The sequence below is a fragment of the Prunus dulcis genome, chromosome 5 (genome assembly GCF_902201215.1).
Source record: "Prunus dulcis chromosome 5, ALMONDv2, whole genome shotgun sequence".
Taxonomy (NCBI): Eukaryota; Viridiplantae; Streptophyta; class Magnoliopsida; order Rosales; family Rosaceae; genus Prunus; species Prunus dulcis.
The window spans coordinates 3,261,305-3,281,692 of record NC_047654.1 but is presented as its reverse complement, the minus strand read 5'-3'; the positions used below and the strand labels follow the sequence as shown (position 1 = coordinate 3,281,692).

General features: G+C 36.8%; 1 protein-coding gene across 1 annotated transcript; it reads left to right on the top strand.

The window, feature by feature from the left end:
- The first annotated feature begins 730 nt into the window (after window positions 1–730).
- Window positions 731–6,399, top strand: LOC117629245 (E3 ubiquitin-protein ligase RNF14). The gene is made up of 7 exons (XM_034361776.1): window positions 731–1,325; window positions 1,814–1,888; window positions 1,972–2,488; window positions 3,260–3,645; window positions 5,174–5,400; window positions 5,512–5,659; window positions 5,869–6,399. The coding sequence occupies exons 1-7, from the start codon at window positions 981–983 to the stop codon at window positions 5,995–5,997; spliced, it is 1,827 nt and encodes a 608-aa protein (XP_034217667.1). The 5' UTR covers window positions 731–980; the 3' UTR covers window positions 5,998–6,399.
- The last annotated feature ends 13,989 nt before the right edge of the window (window positions 6,400–20,388 follow it).

Sequence of the window (20,388 nt, the reverse complement as noted above, 5' to 3'; positions counted from 1 at the left end):
TAAGCAATTTTAGAGGGTGAAAATCTTATTTGAAATCTGAGATTATAATTTTTTTTTTTTAAATATTTGAAAATCTTATCTGACATGGGACACGTGGCGCAATTTTAGATGTGAAAATCTTATCTGAAATATGAGATTATAATTTTTTTTTAATATATGAAAATCTTATCTGACATGGGACACGTGGCGCAAATTTAGAGGGTGAAAATCTTATTTGAAATATGGGATTATAATTTTTTTTAATGAATATCCGAAAATTTTATCTGGAATAAGACACGTGGCAATTGAGATTCTCATCCGAAAATCTTTTCTGAAAAATGATAGACACGTGGCAACCAAAAATCTTATCCAAAAATGTTATCTGAAATTTTAGGTGATAATTTTATAATAAATAGTGACACGTGGCAACCGAAAATATTATTTGAAAAGCTTATCAAAATTAATGGTTTAAAGTATAAAAAAATAGGAAATAAAGTACAATGAATAATAATTGGCTTAGCCCTAGTCTTTTAGAGTGGAACCAAAAAAGGCAAGGCTGCCACTATTCATGTGAATAATAGCAGCCCTTGCCTTACCCTTGCCTTAGCCTTAGCCTTTTAGAATGAACATGCTCTTAATGTGTAAGTTTTACCAAACCGATTATTAAATCCTGAATCCATCACTACTTCTATATCTTTCTCTCTTCTTTTATCTCTTCTTCTTTTTGTCTTATCTCAAACCAAATCGAAACAGTACATATCCGGTTTGGTTTGTTTTCTCGAGCATTATGTATAAAAATCAAAACTGAATCAAACCGCATGTAAATATCAATTTTAATTTAAAAAATAAACTAAACCAAACCATATCGGACCATAATCAACCAACCATAGTCGCCGGCACCCAATTGCAATGGACAATTTTCTCATTTTCTCAAAGTAAAACGACCCAAACGCATCCCTACTAATTCTGATTGCAGTCCGTCCGTTGCTTGAGAATCCGCCATGGGAAAGAACAGAATAGGAGGAGGACGAGAAAAACAAGACCACCGCCCTCCCCAAGACGAGGACGACGAGACGTGGACTCTCAAACCTCCACACAATCAAGACCAAAATCTTGACGCGCCTTCAGTCCCTTGCACTTCTCAGGCACAGAGTATTGGTGAGGAAGCAAATGGGCAGCAAGAAAAACAAGAAGAAGAAGAAATAATTGCAGTTGAGGCGTCTGAGTCTAGTAAAGAGGAGGATGATGATGTTCTGAGTAGATTGGAAGAGTTGCAGCTCGGTGTGGAAGAGCCCAAGTTGTCGGATGAGCAGCTAAGGATTGATGATCAGGCTCAGGAGGATGAGGTAGTGTTCAAGTTTTTAATTTTCTTATTATTCAATAAGCATAGGAGTTGAAAACATGAAGGGCCGCTTTGGTAATTGAGTCGTTTAAGCTTCTAATATAATTTATTAATGAGGGTAAAGGAAATCAAATTGCTACATTAAAAACATGAACGGGTGATTTCGTAATCGAGATGATGGGGTGGGGGTAATGTTTATGTAGCAAGATTTTGCATTTCCCAATAAATTGTTGAGCTAGATATAGAAAAGAGTAATCTCTCTATGTTGGTGTAATACATAATGAGGGAGAGACGGAAGCTAAATAAAAAGCAATGCAAGATTAATGTGACTCTATTTATGTTTGCAAACCATCTGCTACTAGTTAAATAATCTGGTGCTCACATATAGCAGCATCTTGAACCTCATTATTTTTATTTATTATTATTATTATTTTGTTATTGTTGTTGTTGTGTTTCTTTGGACCTTTTCTCATCCTTCTAAGTTTGTGACAGTTGCTCGCTATGGAGTCCATTTACGGAGACAACTTTTTCATCTTTGAAAGACAAAGAGGCTGTCGATCATTCCAGGTTTGGCAATAATCCACTACTTCAGAGCTCCTTTAATCATTATTTAGTGAAATAAGTAAATATGTGAACCTGTGTATATGCAGATTCATATACATATTGAAGCTCCTGGTGAAATTGCTGTTACTACAAAGTTGAATTCATCTAGTGATCTTAAGACCAGAAGCGACGGTTCTGATGAATTCTCATACTCTTTCAAAGCGCAGCATCTTCCACCAATTATGTTGACATGTTTGTTACCTAAATCATACCCAAGTCACCTACCACCGTATTTTACAATATCCGTTCAGTGGGTGCATTCTAGTAAAATCTCCCATTTGTGTTCTGAGCTGGACTCAATATGGAGAGAACAACCAGGGCTGGAGGTTATATACCAATGGGTGGAATGGCTACAAAATTCTTCGCTTTCGTATCTTGGTTTTGATAAAGAAATAATTCTTGGTCCTTACGGGGTGAGAGATGCTGGAGATAGACGTGCAGTTACTGGAAGTGTTTCCCCAGATGTTGACATTCCTTTTATTAGAAGTTACAACGATGATAGACTCCATGAGAATTTTCACAAAAATTTGCATGAGTGCTGCATCTGTTTTAGTGAGTTTGCAGGTAATCTGACATAAACCTTTCTTGACACAGATTCTTTTGAATTTGACATAGAATTTATTTCTATTAAAAAATTGGTTTTTTTTTTCTTTTCCCTTTTGGGCCTTGAGAAATATAAAACGTATCTAATATTTACTTAGTTCACTTATAGTTGTTAGACTAGTTTTTCTCTATGCTTGAGAATTATTAATAACGTTGGCACTAGAGAGTCTTTTTCATAAGATTTATGCTGACTCTATATTCTGGTTGAGGGAACTAAAGTATGATCATTGTTTGCATACACAAAGGGAAATAATCATTGAACAATTATGTTGGGAATTTTCATTCAAATCATTTATCCGCAATAAGAGCAACAGTTCAATACATTTCATTCATTACCCAAGCCAAAAAGAAATTAACTTAGTTACAACTTACACATGATTTTCTCTAGGCTTTTCCAGTATGATTTCTACACATGCATACAAGTACATGTAAAACTTAGTATTCATGTGTCTGTGTGTTAAACAATGTCCTTGGGATGGATCTGTCTAAGATTCCGTCCTTAGGATGAAACTATCAGGATTCCATTTTGCCTGAATTCATTAAAATTATTTCATGATTGATTGTAATTACCTGGTCATAAGCTCTCGTTAGCTTGTAATTAGCTTAATTGATTCATCCTTAGGAGGCAGCTTAACTGATTCATCCTTGGGAGGTGTACCATCTATTGAACTTACTGTCTATGAAAAATCAATGCAGGTCTTATTCACCGCTCTAATTGATCTATCTTTCTAGGTGCTGAGTTTGTCAGACTTCCATGTCAGCATTTTTTCTGTTGGAAATGCATGAAGACTTATTCTGACATGCATGTCAAGGAAGGCACCGTAAGCAAACTGCAGTGTCCTGATGCAAAATGTGGGGGTATGATTCCACCAGGTTTGTTAAAACGATTGCTTGATGATGAAGAGTTTGAACGTTGGGAGTCCTTAATCTTAAGTAAAACACTAGAGGCAATGTCGGATGTTGTGTATTGCCCAAGATGTGAAACTCCCTGCATAGAGGATGAAGACCAGCATGCCCAATGCTCAAAGTGCTTCTTTAGCTTTTGCACACTTTGCAAGGAGCGGCGCCATGTAGGTATTCAGTGTATGACACCAGAAATGAAACTTCACATCCTGCAGGTAAAATTTATACTCTTTGCTGTCCCTATTATTATTATTATTATTATTATTTTTTGTTACGGGATGGGGGGAAATCATGTTTATCCCTTCATCAAAGCAAGATATTGTGCCTGAATCAACGGCCATTTGGTAGAAATGACAATCATAACTTATTTTCTGGTACTGAGACATGCTATGATTTGCTGTTAAAAATATTTGTTTCTTATCAAAACAAAAAGCAAGCTGTTGTAAAGGGAAAACAACACCACCTTTGCCCAAATTTTTTAATGTAGTATGGGAAAATGCTGATGATTCCCTTAAGTTCCACATGGTAGAATTTGCTGTTAGGCTTAGTTAAAAAACACATATTTGCTTATGAAGGGTTGATACTGTATAAATTCTATCTAATTTAATTTTTTCAGGTTTGAAACTTTATGTCAGTTACAAATTCATCTGTGTAGTCTGACTTTATTGTATAAGAATATGCAATGGTAGAGTTAAATGATCCAGAACCCTGATTTCTGCCTCTTCTTACATTTGCACAAACAAGTTTCTGTTTTCGTTTCTGGTTCAGCAGGCATCTAGTTCTCATCTGATGATTCAATTGTCATTTTATTTACCTTGCAACTTGAATCTGATTATGTGCCAAATATTGAACTATTTTGATCATACTATAAATTGTTGTTATTCTTCTCAAAATGAAAATACAGAGGTTCAAAGGCACGTTCTTGCCATGATAAATATATCTTATTTGTACAATTAGTAATATGTTTGCAGCTGTGAATTCCTCCAAGTCTTTTGGGTTAGGTAAATACACAGTGCTTTGTTGCAGTACTAGGCAAATAAATTAAACAGGTCTTAGCTGTCAGTTTCTCCGCAGTGGTATAACTTCATGTCTCCTTAACATTTCATAGCCATTTTAACAGCTGAGATAAAAGACATATGTGGCAATATAAACTGTGGTTTTTGGTATTCATTCAAAAGTAAAAAAGAAAAAACTTTGTCTTATGGTTGCTGTAAACTGACCACGTCAACCTCCGGCTAATTTTCCTATGGATTATCTCAATTCACTAAGTGCAAAATAGTTTTACCGTCTCCAATGATATACATGATTGGACGATCGCAAACTCTGTCAATTTACTTCTGCCATGCCCAACTACCCCCATTTAGATGTCATTTTCACTTCGATTCAATAACTCCCATATCTCCTTAGTTTTTCATAGGCATTTTGACAGCTAAGAAATGGTGTGCTTTATGGTAGCTGCAGAATGGTAAAGTTTTCTTTTAATGTTTGAGCATCCAACTCAAATTAATTGGCAATGGTTGGAGACATCCTCATAGGTATTTCGGTGCTAGGCTTAGAACTAAATGCAAGATATATTCTCAATAGTGTTATAGTCTGCAGATCAATTTATGATATCTGAGTTAAACATTTCTTTGGTCCCACCCTTCTAGAGAAAAAGGATATCTATCTTTCATTGTCTATTGGAAACTTCATATTATTTTAATTTACTAGTGAGAATTGAACACAAACAAATTTATAATGCAGGAACGTCAAAATTTTGGTCAGTTGAATGACAATCAAAGGCGCAAAGAACGTGAGGAAATCAATGAGATTCTCAGTGTGAGGGAAATTCTTCGTGATGCAAAGCAATGCCCATCTTGTAAGATGGCAATATCACGAACTGAAGGTTGCAACAAGATGGTGTGTAAAAACTGTGGGCAATACTTCTGTTACCGCTGTGATAAGGCAATTGAGGGATATGATCATTTCAGGTTTCTAAATTGATTTAAGTATTTGAGGCTATTCCTATGCTCTATTTGTATGTTCATCAATATGTATATACATATTTTCTGTAGAACTAATTAGCTTTGTATTAATTGAAGAGATGGTGCATGTGAACTGTTCCCGCAAGAAGCAATTCAGAACTGGGAGGCACAGATGAATCCTCGACAGGTTTTGGGTCAGATTCAAGCTGAACTCTTTGCTGCACATGGTCAATTATGCCCTAATTGTGGTCAGTTTAATGCAAAGGTGAGTCAAGACTGGGCCTTGATACAAATCAGATATTCATGGCCTTGATACAAATCAGATATTCATGGATTTACTTGATGGTTAATAAGGAAATTCATTATGTTCTCTTTTTGTTTTTTCCAAAAGTAGTAAATGTCCTTTTTGTCTTTCTGAGGATTTTTTGGACTTGTGTCAATATGATAAATAGAGTTTCTGCCTTTTCCCATCAGATTGGCAATAACAATCATATGTTCTGCTGGGCATGCCAAAACCACTATTGTTATTTATGCAAGAAGATCGTTAGGCGAAGTTCTCAGCATTATGGACGTAAAGGTTGCACACAACACACAGCCGGATAGTTGTGAATACAATTACACCCATCTATTCAAAGGAGAAAAACTGTAAACGACAGAGTAACTGTGCACTCAGATCACAAGTAACTGAACCTTGTGATCAAAACATAGTGCAGGTTGAAAAATCAAAAAATTTCCTATGCAAGGCAGTTCATGGCACTCTTCTTATTGGCTGCTCCATCTCTGCATTCTTCCCATTGCGCTGAATTTAACAACCTCCACTTCTTTTTTCTGCTCAAATTATTATGCTCTGGCAATGATAGATGTTCATCAGTGTTGTAAAGTTTTAGTGGAAATTGGCCAATACACCAGGGAATTTACAGTTTTGAAATTATTGTAAACTGAGCTGTGGATAATACAGCCGAAGGCCATTGGTATGATATCAAAAAGCGTTTATGCGTTGATCTTTTTTTGTGTGTATAATTTGGATGAGTGCTTTTATGTGTTCATGTTTTGCAATGATTTCAGGTTTTAATGTTTTCTTTTATTTAATGCAGTTTAATTGCTTTTTTCTTTCATGGTAAAAAAGATAAATTGTATTGAATGCAGTTCAATTTGCTTTTCTTTTCTTTTTTTCTTGAGTGTAATTACATTAGTTTGATGTATGTAGTGCGGCTTTACTAGACATGAATTACAGTGTCTAGTGGGGTAACTTTATAATATTAATAAAATTTTAATTGAAAAACAGGCTGTAATATTCATTTAAGCCTGAATATAGTTTTTATGGCTGTAAAATTTAGTTAAGTTTATGATTTTTGTTGATGCATATTTGAGAGCCAAAAAATAAAAAAATAAAAAAATTGATGTTTGAAATCATCAGTCTCTCTCTCTCTCTCTCTCTCTCTCTCTCTCTCTCATTTTCTGCTAGAACCCAAAACGTATATCGACAATCAGTCCCTCCTAAACCCTATCAAATAGAACGTGAGGCGCCGTGAGATCTAGGAGGTGGTGCTTCTAAAACACAAGTTAATGTTCTATAGCATATAATCTTATTTTGTTGATTCAATAATTACAATGAGCTCAAATTTGTGGAACCATAATTTTAAACCTCTGAACTTGATGGGTTTATCATGAGAAGAGCGTAGCTCTTTTTGGCTTATTGTTCTGATTTTTATTTAATTTTTTATGAATTTTTAAAGATAATCAACAACAAATATAAGAAAATGATAAGTGGCGCCTTCGTAGGACAGCACGTGTCAGTAATAGGGTGAGCGCCCCTCTCAGCAGATGACATGTGTCAATCATTCAATTTAATATAAAATTTTCTAGCATTTAACTTCTAAAATTCATAGTAAATACATTAAAAATATGAAAAAATACACTGAAAATGCCTACAAATTCCTTGTGACATTATCTTCTTCGCCTTAAAGCTTCGAAAATCTCATTTTCACTTATAAGGATTCAAAGTGACGACAAAACTCAAATTAGTTTTTAAACAAACCAAAATCCAAGTTAATGTTCTATAACATAACACTTTTGTTTTTTGATCCAATGATTACCATGAACTCAAAATGTGGAATCATGATTTCAAACCTCTAAAATAAAGGGTTTGTGATAAGGAGTGTGTAGCTTTTTTTGTTATATTTTCTGATTTTTATTTAATTTGTTTTATGAAATTTTGAAGATAAACAACAAAAAGTAAGAAAACAGCAGGTGGTGCTATCGTTGGACGACACGCGTGACTAATACTGAAGGTGCGCTTATATTTAGTGGCCACATGTCAATTAATTTAATTTAATATGAATTTTTCTATCATTTAACTTATAAAGTTCTTAGTAAATACATTAAAAATCTTTAAAATACACCGAAAATTTCTACGAACTTCTAGTGACATTCTCTTCACCTTAAAGCTTTAAACATCCTCTTTTGACTTATAAGATTCTAACTAGCAACAAAAACTCAAATTAGTTTCCAAACAAACGAAAACACAAGTTAATGTTCTATAACATAACACTATTGTTACTTTGATTCAATAATTATCATGAACAAAAATATGTATAATCAAGATTTTAGACCTCTAAAATCGAAGGATTTGTTTTAAGGAGTGCATAGGCTTTTTCGGTGTAATTTTATGATTTTTATTTAATGTTTTATGAATTTTTTAAGATGAACAACAACAAAAGTAAGAAAAAGGACAAGTGGCGTTGTGGCAGGACAACAAGCGTCAGTAGTACAGTATGCGCACCCTTCACCAGCTGCCACATGTCAGACATTTCAATTTAATATTAATTTTTCAACGATTTAACTTCTAAAATTCGTAATAAATACATTAAAATTTTGAAAAATACACCGAAAATTCTTACGAACTCCTTGTAACATTCTTTTCACCTTAAAGCTTTGAACATCTTATTTTGATTGATAAAAATTCAAAGTGGCAAGAAAAACTCAAATGAGTTTCTAAACAAACCAAAATACTAGTTAATGTTTTATAACTTAACACTTTTGTTTCTTTGATCCAATGATTACTGAGAACTCAAATATATGGAATCATGATTTTAGATCACTACAATTGAAGGGTTTGTCAATAGGAGTGCGCAATTTTTTTCGGTTTCTTTCTCTAATTTTTATTTAATTATTTATGAATTTTTAAAGATAAACAACAACAAAATAAAGTAAAAACATGCTATGTGGCACTCTCGGAGGACGACACGTGTCAGAAATGCTGGCATGTTCAAGTGAGTGTCATTTTTTACGCTAATGTGGCTTACACATGAATTGGAAAAGAGTGCTGCTAAACGAATTGACGTAGTGTGGCAATTGATCGGCTGAAACCTTAGCCTAAGACATGTAACTCTAGAATCCACAAGGAAATATGAGAGAACCTCAAATTTATTTGATAAACTGGAATAACCAAAAAAACTTTAACCATGGGTAAAGTATGTTTAAATACTCTTAGAAACCCTAGGAATTAACAAAGGAATTAAAATTGAAAAATAAAAAAGTTTCCAAAAACTCTAAAAACTTTAAAACTGAATTTCAGGCTAGTAAACGATCTCGGATGCTCGAAAAAGCCCATACGTTCTCTTCAGAGTCATGGGTCCAAATCTGCAGCTTACTCGATTTGCCTTTGAGTTTGCGTCACTCCAGCTCCTCTTCAATTGCTTCTGTAATCTGTTCTACATCATGAACCCTAAAATTAACTGAGTACACCCGAATATTTTAATCAAAATATAAAATTAACCAGGTGACTATTACTTTACGATCATTGGTTGCATCTTGAATTTCAGCCATGTCATTATCCACATGACCATTTATATCTGTACAATCATTGCTTTGAAACAATATTTGTTGCTTTCTTTGGATCCCCCAACTCCACCCGTCTGAATGGCTCATATATTTTTCCATTTTGTTTTGCATTTTTTGTTCACCTTCAGTGGGGCGCTTTTTTTTAACCATCTTCGAACATTTGGGTTTACGCCCATTCTTTAAGAGAGAACGGTCATGTTAAGAAGACCTCACTTCTACTCGATTTTCTTCTACTTTGTTAGCCATTTATTGACATGGTCGATTACTTTTAGATGTAGAATCACCATTTAGAGCTTAGGTTTAGGTTTTAGTCTTGGATTATTTTGTCGTTTAGATTTTAGGGTTTAAGTATCACATTTCGAAAGGGTCATTCTATACCCTAAAGAATTAACACTGTCACTGTAATGGAATAAAGTTGAAAAAAATTGAGCATACATGAGATTTTCTTGTGGCCATCCTTTAAGAAAGAACAAACATCCTGCAGAGAGAATCTCACATATATTATAAAGTGCTACTAAACGAACCCTAAAATTAACTGAATACACCATACTACCAAACTATTTATTGAATTACTAATTTATCCTAATATAAAATGACCAAAAAAGATATATTGAATTGTGAAACAAATAAAATTTTAATAAGTACACCTTACTCACTATATTCAACCATTATCAGACATAGAAAAGTCTTCGTATTGCTTGGTACTCACAATAACGCAGCCAGTACTAGTTGGTATTACGAAATTAAAGATTTTGATGAAACCCAAAATCTGAAAATATGGCACAGATTCATGTAAAAAGAGAAACCTGGTTTAGGATTGGTATTAGAGTGTCGTATTAGGGCTATTTTTGGTAGTTAAATAGTATGTACTTGGTTAATTTTACATTTAATTTGATTAAAATATTAGGGTTAAATTAGATTATAGGGTGTACTCAGTTAATTTTAGGGTTCGTTTAGCAGCACTCATATTATATGTATGTGGATGTATTTATATAAATATGTATTATATGTATGTATATGGATCTTTAAAACGAACGCTTAATGAAGTTTGTTTATTTACTTATTGGTATTATCTATTTAGATGAGCTTTTTCCCCTAATCATGTGTGTGATTAAGCGCCATCCAGATAGCAGCACTTGAGATTCCTTGACTCACACATTGTTTAATCTAATCAAACGTCCAAATGACCAACAAAAAAGAATGATAATGGATGTAGGATGTTAGTCGAAGTACTACATTTATTTGTAATATAGCTGCTTTGTTTTTGACTTGTTCCTAAATCTTCTAATTGGATTTCAGGCATGTGTTACCCTTGCTAAGAATGTAGAAGAGATAAGAACAAAAACAAAATGCCCGTTTCTCCCACCCCCCATCCATCATCCCTATCCCCAAAGAATGCCCTCATCCTTCCTGATTTCTCTGTAAGCTATAATGACTGCACATAAGTAGAACACATATCTTTGGTCTTCCATTAGAGCTGCCAAAAATATCAAGAATATACATGAGCTCATCTCCCCAATCTGATCCCTCATACACTCATTCTAGATGGGGTGAATACCTTTTGTGTGGGTTGACTTGATTGGTTGAGCAGGGGCACTTGTTTTATTTGCATCTATCTAAGAGTCTTACCCATTAAGAAACTCTTTAGAAGTCCTTATTGTATTAGGTTTATAACTTCTAATCCACAATTAAATAAGAATCCTTCTAGCTCTTGTATTAGCCTTAAAACACTAATTTTAATAGAGTTGCAGGTTTAGTTGTATTTGAACTCCTAATTGATATCAAGTCTTAGAATCCTTTGATGATTATAAGACTATACTTTAATGGGTTAGACATCTCTATGTCTAACAGTCTCCCACTTGGTCTAATGATCATCAAGAACTCAATATCAATTACTGTAAGGCCTTTGGAATTCAACTCAACTATAATTCCTAATCAAGTCACTGTCAATCAAAAGAACAAGCATCGTCACTGTCAATCAAGACTTATTGAACATTTCAATATTTCAAGATCTTTATAATTACACATACAAGCCCTCAAGACCACATGAGACTTCCTTCAAGACTAGAATGCAGAATGATCATGACCAAACTTAATTTGTGTTCCTCCCTTAAGAGATTACCAAGATCTCTCCTTAATGACTCTAGTATGAATTCATGTCTTATGCTTTGACTGTAGCTAGCTATACTGCATGATGACATGTAACTGGACTCATTTGTCAAGAATAATAAACATAAAACTGAAGTCACATAATTTATTAAAAGAACTTAACCAAACAACATTAAACAAAAATTGAGTGGAATAAAACTTAGCTCCCACTAATTTTGCATATCATGACTGAACCGCATAATCAAAATTGTAACAAATTTTCCATTAACACTTTTGGGAATAATGTTATACAATAAATCAATGAACCAATGCAATTTTATTTCTTTTACCTTCTACCTTACAAGCTTGAAACAAAAACCTTAATGCTTATTAGTAATCACAAATTCAATGAAAGATAAAAGTCATTGATTAACCAGAATAATTAACACATCCAAACAATCTTTGTTCTTATTAGCCTTAAAACCCTTAATGAAGAACTAGAACATTAAATGATTAATCAGAAACAGTCAAAACTAAATGTACGCAACAAAGAAGACCACTGAATGCTCCCACTCATCGAGCACATATTTTGTAACCAAAACATGTTACAGAAGCTATGAACATGAAACAGATAACATGTCAAGATCTTTTCATATGCAGGCTGGACTTTAATCAAGAAATAACAATAAATGCATTCAACTTTATTCAATTTGTATCTTAAGCACCAATTAAATTTTCTTTAACCAATACAAGCTAAAAGCTGTAAGCATTGTAAGAACTATAGTAGCCAAAAACGAAACAGCCAGTCATCCAAACATTAGTCAGAAACATATAGATGCACAAAACCAACAACCAGAAAACAGTTCCAAGTATGCTCCAAAACCTTTAGTAGCTTATCAAAGTACAAGATAATAAGGTATTGAGTGTAAAGCCCAAAACTTTACATCACTTCTCCCACTTGGGCATACACTTACTACTTTACAACTTCAATATATAGTGCACCAATAACCTTATGATTTTAAACACTTTGAAAATATAGTGTAACAGAACTTTCAAGGTGTGCTCCTAATGTACTTTACAGTATAAACCTAAATGCACAAAGCTGTCAAGCAATTTCTAGCAATGATATGTGCTTACTTGAAAATTTATCATAATTAAGTTATAAGTTGGACTAACTTCAAAATTCCATGGAGACAAACTAGAGACATTGATATTCACAGAGTAAAATATAGAGTCTTTTATAGCTAATTAAAGGTTTAAAATTGACCTACAAGATTAACCAAAAAATTTGCCAGCACATACTTTTCCTGAATACAGATCACTTATAAACTTCTCACAAATAAACTATACATCCAAAAATCATGAAATTTTGCAGTGTAAAAGAAGACACATATATTTTCAGCATATCAAAAAATCAGGTCATTTGAAGATCTTTAGATGAGTCATACAACAATCTTTACACATAATGCAGAATCTGTCAGGAAAATGCTGTGCATATGTTTCATGTTTACAAATTCACCAAAAATTCAATTATCAACATATTTTCATGAATTCTATGCCTAAAGAAAGATTAGAAAACGATCATTATCGTGTAATTTTATTATGAATTAATTCGAACTACAACATCACCCAAACAGACATCATAGCAGCATAGCTCAAAACTGGAAAATATTTAACTATAAAATTATGAATGTTGACAATATGCACCTCAAAATTTGATTATCCTTATGCATTCTAAACATCATACAACATTAAGTTCCATGTAGGTACTAAAAAAAAAAAATAATAATATTGTGGGAACACATACGTTGGCAACCAATAAGAAGATGACACATGGAAAAAATGGTATTCCTTAGGTCTACTAATTACCCTAATTAAATCCTATTTAATTAGGGAATTATCTTTGGTTTAAGATAGGAATATCTTCCTAAATCAAGGAACCAATTTCCAGCAAATCTCTTTGATTAATTCCAATCATCTTTTTGGGTAAGAATAATCATAATTAAATAAGGATTCTTCTTCAGGCCCTAGCCCAGCAAGCAGCAAGGAGACTATAAACACATGGCTACACAACACATATGACGTAATTCTGAAACCCTAGAGAAATCTCTCTCTCTCTCTCTCTCTCTCTCTCTCTCTCTCTCTCTCTCTCTCTCTCTCTCTCTCTCTCTCTCGCCACCCTGCGACTGTGAATGCCGCTTTAGCTCTTAGCGCTGCACCGGTCCAAGCTGTAGTTCCAACACCAGGCCTCGCGGCCACGAATGTAGCTCCATCGCAAGGCGCCACCACAAGGCTCCATGGTTGAGACCAAGATTCAAGCACACGGCCCTATGGCCTCCGTAAACTTGCAGCCTCACGGCCTTACGGCCAGATCCAAAATCTACCACCATGGCACCGCCGCGACACATGGTGGAAGCATCAACCAAGGCGATCTTGGCGATGTTGCCAATTTTGGCTCCATTGTCCAACAACTACATCCTTTCCTTCCTTTGTCATATTGTTTGACGAATTCTCTTGCGCACACCTCCAATGAAATCCTAGCTCGCGTGTAATTGGGCTCCACACAATTCTCTCCTCCTAATCCACGCAGTTAAGCAGACCATAGTCTTAGAGTCGACTAGCTGACTCAAAGAGTAGACGACCAAAGCAACTTGGTTGGACAACTCATGAGATAGAGCAGGCGGTTTGAGAGGTCCCAAGCAGGTTGAGCAGGCTCGAGAAGGTAAGGAGAATGACAAGGACGCGATGCCTAGCACTCTAGCATGTCACAAGCATCCTCAAACTCAAGCCCAAGTAGATCAAATCTTTGTTCGAGGGTAGGTCCCAAGACTAATGTGCACAAGAGGTTAGGCCTGCAATCAAATGTTCATGCACATCTAGGCCTGCAGAGAAAAATTCGTGCTAGATTAGGCTCCCAAAGAGATCAGCCTAGCGATCCTCTTCATAAGGTACATGAAGAAAGATGCTCACCAGCCTGCTTTGAAAGAGCCATTTCGCAGAGACAAGCCACAGAAAATCCCTCGCAAGCTCAGTCTACCAATATGCTGCTCAGGCAAGACAATCGAGGAGATCAACCGCCAATAGTCAATGAGGAGGTCGATTAGCGACGCCTGCTTCATGGGAGACACCAACGTGACTCGTAAACTTTGCGAGTAGAAGACGTCAAGAAGCTTATGAATGACCGACTTCGAGACTTGAAAGTTGAAGGAGACTTGGAGGATGCCCTGCACATGAAGGTAGACCAAGTAAGGGTGGGCACAGTTCGGTTCAGCTAGGTTTTTATTTAAAATTTGAACCAAACCGGCATTGTTCACTAGGTCCGGTCCGGTTCGAATTTTGACTAAAATGACTTGAAGAACCGAACTAATCCTGACCTACCAGTTTCAGCTCGGTTCTGTCGATTCTCGGTTTTTTCTTATGCAACTCTGAACACCTTTCTCTTGCTACAAGACTAATTGATCCAAAAAAAAAAGAGTACAAAAGATGGAAAAAGGAAGAAGATCACATGGACAAAATTGACGCCCAAAAAGATCTAACCATAACAGATCTAAGTATTTTATCCATGTGCAACAATAACAAATCCTTGTGCGATGGTGGCTGTGATGGTGCGAAGGTCTAGAAAAATATGAGAAATAGAGAAGATAGATAAAGTATAAAGAAGGGAGAGAAATAGAGTACACAAAGAGGAAAGCATCGGAGAGAGAGAGTAGAGGAAGAAGAAGAGAGTAAATGAGAAAAGTAAAAAAATAATTCGGTGAGGAAAATAGGAAGGGAAGAAGAAAGTGAATGGAGAAACATTAAAAAAATGGGAATGTTTTGGAGGCGTGGGATCAGACTTCAAAACCAAAAAAAAAAAAAACAAAAAAGAGAGAAAAAGAAGAAGAGGAATAGAAAGAAAAAACACAACCTAAAAAAAAGTAAGAAGAAGAGTGAGAGAGAGAGTGTCGGCACAGAGAAGAGAGAAAAGACGAAGAAAAAAGAGAGATGAAGGAAAGATGGGGGAGTGGCGACTAAGTAAAGAAAATGAGAAACTAGGGTTATTACTTAAATTTGGGTTATAGGCTAGTGTTGTTGGGCTTTAGGATTTTTTATATATAAAGTTAGGTTCAGGATTTTTTTATATAAAGTGGGCTTTAGAATTTTATATATATATAAAGTTGGGCTTTATGCATTGAGAGAATATTGGGCTAAAGGTAGAGAAAAGTGGGCTAAAAATATAATTAATTAATTAATTTAAATAACTGAACCGGTTCGGATTGGACCGATTTTGTGTCGTAGAAAATCGAGACTAAAATCGGTCTGAATCGGTCTGGTTCATTCTGTTCCAGTTTGTGACTTTTTCAATCAACATAGTTTTTTTTGGTTTTTTTTGTTCGGTTTTGTTCGGCTTTGCGATTTTGCAGTTCTGATGCCCACCCGTAAGACCAAGTAAACTCCTCTCCTTTCACCAATAAGATCAAGCAGGCGGCCTCGCCAAGGTGATTCACAAAGCCATCTTTCATGCAATTCAAAGGGGATTCCGATCCCGAGAGCCATCTAAGGCATTTCAAAAGTGTCATGATTCTCTACAAGTCTGAGGATGCATTGATGTGCAAGGTGTTTGCAATGACCTTGCTGGGGGCACCTCAAGATTGGTTACATACCTTACAATCTGGGTCAATCAGCAGCTGGAGAGAGCTAGCACTTATCTTCACAAAGGAGTACACCTTTTACCGGACAATCAAGAAGCAGCTTGACCACTTATTCAACTTGCGCAAGAAGCATGATGAGTCTCTTTGAGACTACATCAAGAGGTTTGAAGCAGAAAAGGCTAACATTGTGGGGTGCGATGATCGAATCGCATCCTCTACTTTCAAGAAGGGCTTGCCAGCCGAACACGACCTATACCGCGAGCTGACCATCGCTCCCAGCCAGACTATGGCAGAGATCTTCGAGACTGAGGAACGCTATGCACTTTGGGATGACGATCAAATCACCGCCAAAAAGTCCCTAAGCAAGTCAATCAACCATCAGGTCAGAAGGGTGATAGAGCCAGCAGTAGGAACCATGGGGGAAAGCGCAAATCACAACCCCAAGGAAGCACCCATGTAGATGAGAGTTACACTAAATTCTCCATCCTTACACATCAAATCTTAGCCCAAGTGAAAGACAAGCCCTGACTGAAGAGACTGCCACTTTTAAAATGTGATCTAATTAAGAGGTATACAAACGATTGCTTTACTTGAAAAAAATATCTCGAGAAGTTGATGAGAGATGGCCATTGCATAGAGTTCGTGAAAAAGAAGGCTATCCAGCAGATCGAGGATCGTGATGCAGCCAAGGAACCTCCCTAGAAAGTCATAAGGATTTACACAATCCTAGCCGACTTCAAGGAGTCAGGGATGACTAGCAAGGAAAAGAAGAGGAAGATTAAGCAGACAATTGTGATCTCCCAATACTTCACATGCTGCCCAACAATAGAAGATGATCCCGTAATCGAATTTTAGAAGAAAGACCTGATCGGGCTTGATCTGCCGCACAATGACGCCCTTGTCATTGACATCGAGATTGCGCAGGCCCTGATCGAACGGCTTCACGTAGATTAGGGCAGCACAGCCAACATCTTACACCTTTCAGTTGTCTAGCAGATGAGTATGGAGACCCAGATCAACAAGTCAGCCAGGTCACAGACATTCACCGGTGATCAGCTTAAAGACATTCATGATCATAGATGAAGTCTCCCCTTACAATGACATCCTGAGCAAGCCATGGATTGGTAAGATTGTTGCCATCATTTCCGCCACGCACCAGAAGATTCGCTACCCAAACCCTCGGGGTAGTGTCGGACAGATCAACAGCAGCCAGACGATGGCAAGAAGATGCTCAAGCTAAAGGCTGAAGAAGAGCAAGCAAACCCAGTTCATCCTTGTAAATCAAGCAGATCATAAGGGAGCAGAACAAGCAGGGGAGGAAGCAGATCCCATTCTTGACAATCGAGCAGACCAGAAGGGAAAGGGAATAGCCATTCCGCAATAGCAATCAAAGTTCCATGACCAAGACGAGGGAATCCATCCAAATGTCTCTCCTAATGAATGATGGAATCCCATGAAGAACGTTGAGCTAGTACCCCTTGATCCTGACAAGCTAGAGAGAAAAGTGCAAATCGACTCGCGCTTAAGCCTGAAAGAAAAGGTTGAGCTGACTGCCTTCCTTCAGAACAAGAAGGATGTGTTCGCATGGTCACTATCTGACATGCATGGAATTGACATGCAGATCATCTGTCACGGGCTGCATTTCAACCCATCCAGCAAGCCAGTAGAGTAGAAGAGATGCAATTTCGCTCCCTAGCGAGTTGCAATCATTGAAGCTGAGATTGATAAGCTCCTAGCTCCCGGCTTCATTGAAGAAATCTTCTACATAAAGTGGCTGACCAATGTTGTTCTGGTAGCAAAGAAAGACCCAAGCAAGTGAAGAGTGTGCTTGGACTACACTGACCTTAACAAGACATGCACAAAGGACAACTTTCCACTGCCAAGAATTGATCAGCTTGTAGATTCAACTTTCCGTAACTAGTTGCTCAGCTTCATAGACGCTTGCTCCGGCTACAATCAAATCATGATGCATGAAGACGACAAAGCAAAGACTTCTTACATAATCGAAAGAGGCACATACTACTACTAAGTCATGCCATTTAGGCTGAAGAACGTCTAGGCAACCTACCAGAGGCTCATAAATAAGATTTTCAAGGAGAAGATGAGCAAGACTATGTAGGTCTACGTAGATGACATGCTGGTCAAAGCTCCCCAGCGAGCAAATCACATCAAGAACCTTGCTGAAGACTTTGGTCTGTTTAGAGCAGCTGATTTCTTTCAAAGCCTGACGAAAGAGATACAAAGTCTGACGAGTAGAACAGCCAATCTCAACCGATTTCTTTCAAGATCCACCTACAAGTGCATTCATTCTTCAAAGCCTTGAAGAAAGAACAGAGAGACAAGTGGAATGAAGAGTGCGAAGCAGCATTCCAAGAATTGAAAACATGGTCGTTTGAATATTGATGGGTGTTCAGATGCAGATTGGGCAGGTAATGTAACAGATAGAAGATCCATATCTGGTTACTTCACATTCATATAAGGTAATTTGATGACATGAAGGAGCAAGAAACAGAAGGTAGTAGCTCTATCTAGTGCAGAAGTCGAATTCAGAGGTATGACTAATGTAACATCCAGACCCAAAAATTTAATTATTCATGAATTAAATTAATTTAATAAATTTTGAATTTACAATTTTACCCTCTGGGTAGGGTCATTTTGGTGACTTTTTAGTTCGGAAGGATTCTGGGGAAATGAATGGCACCATTGTGTAAATAGTGCCCAGATAAGTCCGTATACACGTAGTGAGCTTGAATCGGAGGTGTAACGAAGAAGTTACAATCAAAAGAAGCTCGGTGGCAAAATCATAGATATTTCAGAAGGGGTTTATTAAAAATCAAATTTTCTTTCATTTCTCTCTCTCTCTCTCTCTCTCTCTCTCTCTCTCTCTCTCTCTCGTTGCAACAAACCCCTTTGTTTTTTTTTGAAACAGTCAGTTGGCTCTTTCAGCCACTACCGCCACCACTGCCCACCACCAGCCACGGTACCAGTCCCAAAAAGACTACCACCTCCTCCTCCTTCCATCCCACCCCACTCTTGACGCTGGCAGCTACCACGATCGATGGAAAAATGAGAAATACGTCCGATTTTTACGTGAGTTTTCCATCGCTCGTTTCTGACATTTTCAACCACCAAATCTTGCGATCTAGGTATGCTTTTTCATCATGTCAATGAGATCTAGTTGATGGTTGTCGATTTAGCGATTAAAGTTTTGGCCGATTTTGGCTCGCAATTTGGCCATCTCCGGCCACTTTTTGGGGTTGGCCCAGGAACAAAAGTTGCTCCCCTCAATGTCCTGATCATGTAGGTATAAGTCTTGACCGGCGGTTTGGAGATTTTACGATCGCCGGAATCGCTTTGGACACCCACCCGTTGCCGAAGCGTGTGGGGGTGTGTGGGCATTGTTTGGGGGTCCCTCTTGGTTTTGAAATGATCCCGATGTCTTCCCGAGCACGACGGTATAGTCGGATTTGAATTTGGTTGTCGTTTGACTGTCGATTGGATATCGCATCTTAGGTGTTATCTGGGTTCGATATGTTTGGACCTTTGGATTGACTCCAATTTTATATATGTTGATCTAGACATCTCTAGGATCGTGTAGGAATTCGCGGATCATAAATTGGATCCCCAAATGTTCCGATTCAATAACTTAAAGTTTGTGTTAAACGATAACCATCCGATCTTACGATCGCGAGAGATCCGACCGTTCGATTCGGACCAAACTTGCAGAACATATTTAGTAAACCTTGTTGAACCTATAGGAACTTTCGGATCATAAAACGGAGGCTGTGGGTCCCGTGGCCCTGGTTGACCCAATTTGGAAAGTTTGACAACCTTGTTGACCGAGCGTCTTCTGAGGCTATCACGTTATCTGAAACACGTAGTTGGACCTTAGGAACGTCTCGTTCATCATACACATACTTGAAACCCAGGAAACTAGGATTTGAAATTAAAGTTCTCATTCGAAGCGTTTATATTAATTTCGTACTTGTATTCTGAAATAGGTACTCCGGCTACTCGCACGCAACAGGCGGGACCCTCTCAGGGTCAAGCAGCGTGGGACTAATTGTGAGTGGACATTGTTTTCAGATGCTAACATTATTTTTAAGACGGAAAGCTAAGCATGATGATTTAATGATTTATTGAGTTTATTATTTCATTAATTGTTGAACATGATATTTATATATATATTTGAAATAAATATTTGGGTTTTGGCATATTGCAAGTATGTTGAGTTGATATATAATATTTTCGAGAATTTCTATCTATGATTGGTTATGTGTGGGGTACGTGGGGTGTTGGTTTGAGATTATGAAAAAGAGTGGATTATAGTATGTCAGTTGAAGTGCTACATGCACTACCCTATGTACCTCCCCGGATAATTGGAATGTGGTGATACTTGGATATGTCAGAACCCGGACACCCTTTGACAGGA

Bases quoted from the DNA above. Each gene is read 5' to 3' on its own strand.
- LOC117629245 (XM_034361776.1), top strand. From the start codon at position 981: ATGGGAAAGAACAGAATAGGAGGAGGACGAGAAAAACAAGACCACCGC. The intron at 1,326-1,813 runs GTAGTGTTCAAG...AGTTTGTGACAG, and splicing joins ATCAGGCTCAGGAGGATGAG to TTGCTCGCTATGGAGTCCAT. The intron at 5,401-5,511 runs GTTTCTAAATTG...TATTAATTGAAG, and splicing joins GAGGGATATGATCATTTCAG to AGATGGTGCATGTGAACTGT.